The sequence below is a fragment of the Scomber scombrus genome, chromosome 8, assembly GCF_963691925.1.
Source record: "Scomber scombrus chromosome 8, fScoSco1.1, whole genome shotgun sequence".
NCBI lineage: Eukaryota > Metazoa > Chordata > Actinopteri > Scombriformes > Scombridae > Scomber > Scomber scombrus.
In genome coordinates this window covers 26,785,744-26,788,742 of record NC_084977.1, presented here as the reverse complement: position 1 = coordinate 26,788,742, position 2,999 = coordinate 26,785,744, and the positions used below count along the sequence as shown (strand labels likewise).

The following is a 2,999-nucleotide window of genomic DNA, read 5'->3' as shown; positions in this document are numbered from 1 at the left end:
ACAATGTGAAGAACATTGTGTGTTTCAATATCAGAAGTCCATCAAAATTAAGTATGCCACAGAGAAAGTTGTTACATTTTTATTGACATGACAACGTCATGTTTGTTTATTAGGCAGACCATTAACAGACAGAATCATGTAAATTGAAAGGCCATTACTCATTTCCCTTTTCTATCAGGAAACCTGCACTGCAACTTACAGCTGTGGGTGTTTGTTAACAATAAAGTTTCTGTGAAACATCATTTATTATTCTTAGTCTTTTTGTTGCTTCAAAATAATCAGTACCATTTCTGGGTATTTCTTGAGTAACAAAAGGTCATATAATACCAGAATGATTACACATAGTCTTTGTTTTGTTTTGCAATTAGTACATTTTCATTGTCTTCATTATTTAGTATTTGAATATTTATATACCTGTTCAGTGTCCTGATAAAAACATCAATTTGACCTTGATGATTTGGAGTTTAGAAAAAGGCGTCACACAGGTCTGGATACATATCAGTTTTATTCATTTATACCATTTTTCGGGAATCGTCAACAGTCTGGATACAACATATCATCACATTAACAAACTGGAAAACACAAAGTTTTATTTTAAAATAGAAAATAGTAATGTCATATTGTTTAAGTCATTTTTGTATGCCATACTTTTAAGACTTTCACTATAGGTACCTGTGTATCACATGCACAACTTGCAGCATGTTGATAACAGGCCTTAATTACACAAATCATGAGATTCATTATATCGGGCCATTCAATAGACTTTAACAAAACAATGCATTTTTAATTTTGTCTTTGGAATATTTAGGCTACCCTCATTCATTATATATACAGCAGATATTGTTCTGTTTTTAAAGTATAGTAACATTAAACTGTAAGAATACCTATTCAGGTAGTCTTTTTGCTGTTTTTACAAACAGCACTGTGGTTTTACAGTGTTCTTTGAAAATGATTCTGAACTAAAGATAAAGATTACTCTGAGTTAGCCTTAATAAATTCAATTTCTATACAGTAAATGGATATTTTTCTACATGATCTTGACCTCACAGGAACCTGGTTGGAGTATTTGAAGGCTGACAATGAGTTTAATGGCGTTTCTAAACCAGGGGTAGAAAAAGGCATAGATCAGTGGATTTAAACTAGAGTTACAAACAAATAGCCAACTTTGAGCAGATGACCCATCATCTGTCATGTCCTCTCCAGCCAGAAAAGGACCATAATATGGACACAGACAAACTATAAACACAAGTAGGACAATGCCAAGAGTTCTAGCAGCCTTCATCTCAGATTTCTTCACAACTACAGTGAGAGTTCTTGATTTGACAGCTACAATTTGAGATCGCATAACACGTGCCTGCGACACAGCCACCACAAACACTCTCATATACAGAACAATGATAACACTAACAGGGCAGAAAAAAGTGACAATAAAGTCTACTATCCCTGATATGTAGCTTATGAAAATTGTACATTCTTGGGAGCAGGGATTGAACATATCTATTTGGGACAAGTGATCTTTTAATATAATGAAGCTGTAGATAACAGAACAGATCCAACACAAAGACACACAGATTTTAGCTCTGCTTGGTGTTATCATGGAAGAATAGTGCAGAGGAACACAAATAGCCAAGTAACGGTCCACTGATATGAGCACCATACTTCCAACAGAGGAAGAGGTGAGAGTAATGCCCAACAAAAACAAGAGAGCACATGTGATTTGACCTGGAAACCTGCAGGACTGCATGTTGATGATTTCAGTTAGCATCAGTGCAACACCCACAAGCAAGTCAGACACAGCCAGGGAGAGGAGGAAGATATTGGTGGTGGTGTGAAGCTGCCTGAAATGGAAAATTATGATAAGGCTGATTAGTAGTAGTTCCTTGACATGCCTCACATTCAGTCCGTGACACAGTGCAGATGAGGTTAAATCACAGCAAATATTATGAGATTACCGAATATTTTACTTTTATAACTGCAACAATATGAAAAACCAACTCTACATGCAAAATAAATCTCTACTCCTTCAGTTTAGCAGAATTTGACATTATCATGACTACTACTATTATGACACCTTCAAACACAGAAGCCAAATGAAAATGAAATGTTTTTAATTTACAGGTTAAGTACTTAGATCTTTATCTAGTTTGGCTTTTTAAAAGGAAATTAAAAAAGCTTGTTTTAAGGGTGGACTAAGAGCCAAAGTTAGTTTTATAGCATAGGATTTACAAAAACAATTTTATGAACACTGATCAGAATGTTTCCCTTAATTAAACCACCCAACAACTCTACCTGTTGTTAAACACTACAAGCTGTAATAATTCAAGAAAAGCATCTGTGCCTGAAATGAGAGATGGAGATGACAACCAACAGGTTGAGTGTCACGGTGAGCAGAGCGATGCAGTACAACAGTGATTCCATGAGTGTGGCTTTGGGAGAAACCAGTGTTGACATGCAGGAGGTGTTGAGAGGAGGGATGCAGAGCTCAACTTGTTCCAGTGTCTCTACCATCATCAGAGAATGTGAAAAAAGAGCTGTTGAGTTCTAGCAGCCCTCTGATTCACTTCTTCATGCCATCGGTTATTTAACTCTCATGTTCTGCACCCCCCTCCCCAAGCCGAACTCCTCCTACTCACCAAATGTTGCTCTCTTTCCCATTCCCTCTCGTTTTCAATAAGTTAACTTCCTACTAGGGCTGCAACTAACACATATTTTAATAATCGATTGATCGGTCGATTATCTTTTCGATGAATCAATGAATCGGATAAAATATTAATAATAATAATTTCCACCTGTTTATTCAGAAAAAGAACATTATTTAAATTGACAGCAAAAAAGTTTTAATATTAAATAATAAATAATAATTAAAAAAACAAATGTTTATGTCAAATAGCTATAATAACTGAAACAAACAACACAAAAAGCTGGTGGAATCAGCTTGTACTGATCATAAACAAGGGGAGCATTACCTGTGGGGATCTGGTGGAGAACTGCTCTTGTGT

At 35.6% G+C, this 2,999-nt stretch overlaps 1 protein-coding gene across 1 annotated transcript; it reads right to left on the bottom strand.

Moving 5' to 3' along the window:
- Nucleotides 1–1,027: 1,027 nt before the first annotated feature.
- On the bottom strand, nucleotides 1,028–2,511 carry LOC133985077 (trace amine-associated receptor 1-like). Its single transcript, XM_062424637.1, has 2 exons — nucleotides 2,339–2,511; nucleotides 1,028–1,838 (listed from the first exon to the last, which is right to left on the bottom strand). Exons 1-2 carry the CDS (start codon nucleotides 2,509–2,511, stop codon nucleotides 1,028–1,030), a joined length of 984 nt encoding a protein of 327 aa, XP_062280621.1.
- Nucleotides 2,512–2,999: the final 488 nt, after the last annotated feature.

Excerpts from the sequence above, each read along its gene's own strand:
- LOC133985077 (XM_062424637.1), bottom strand. The coding sequence starts at position 2,511 with ATGATGGTAGAGACACTGGAACAAGTTGAGCTCTGCATCCCTCCTCTC. Across the intron at positions 1,839-2,338 it reads ATCTCCATCTCTCATTTCAG|GCAGCTTCACACCACCACCA; the intron begins GCACAGATGCTT and ends TTTCCATTTCAG.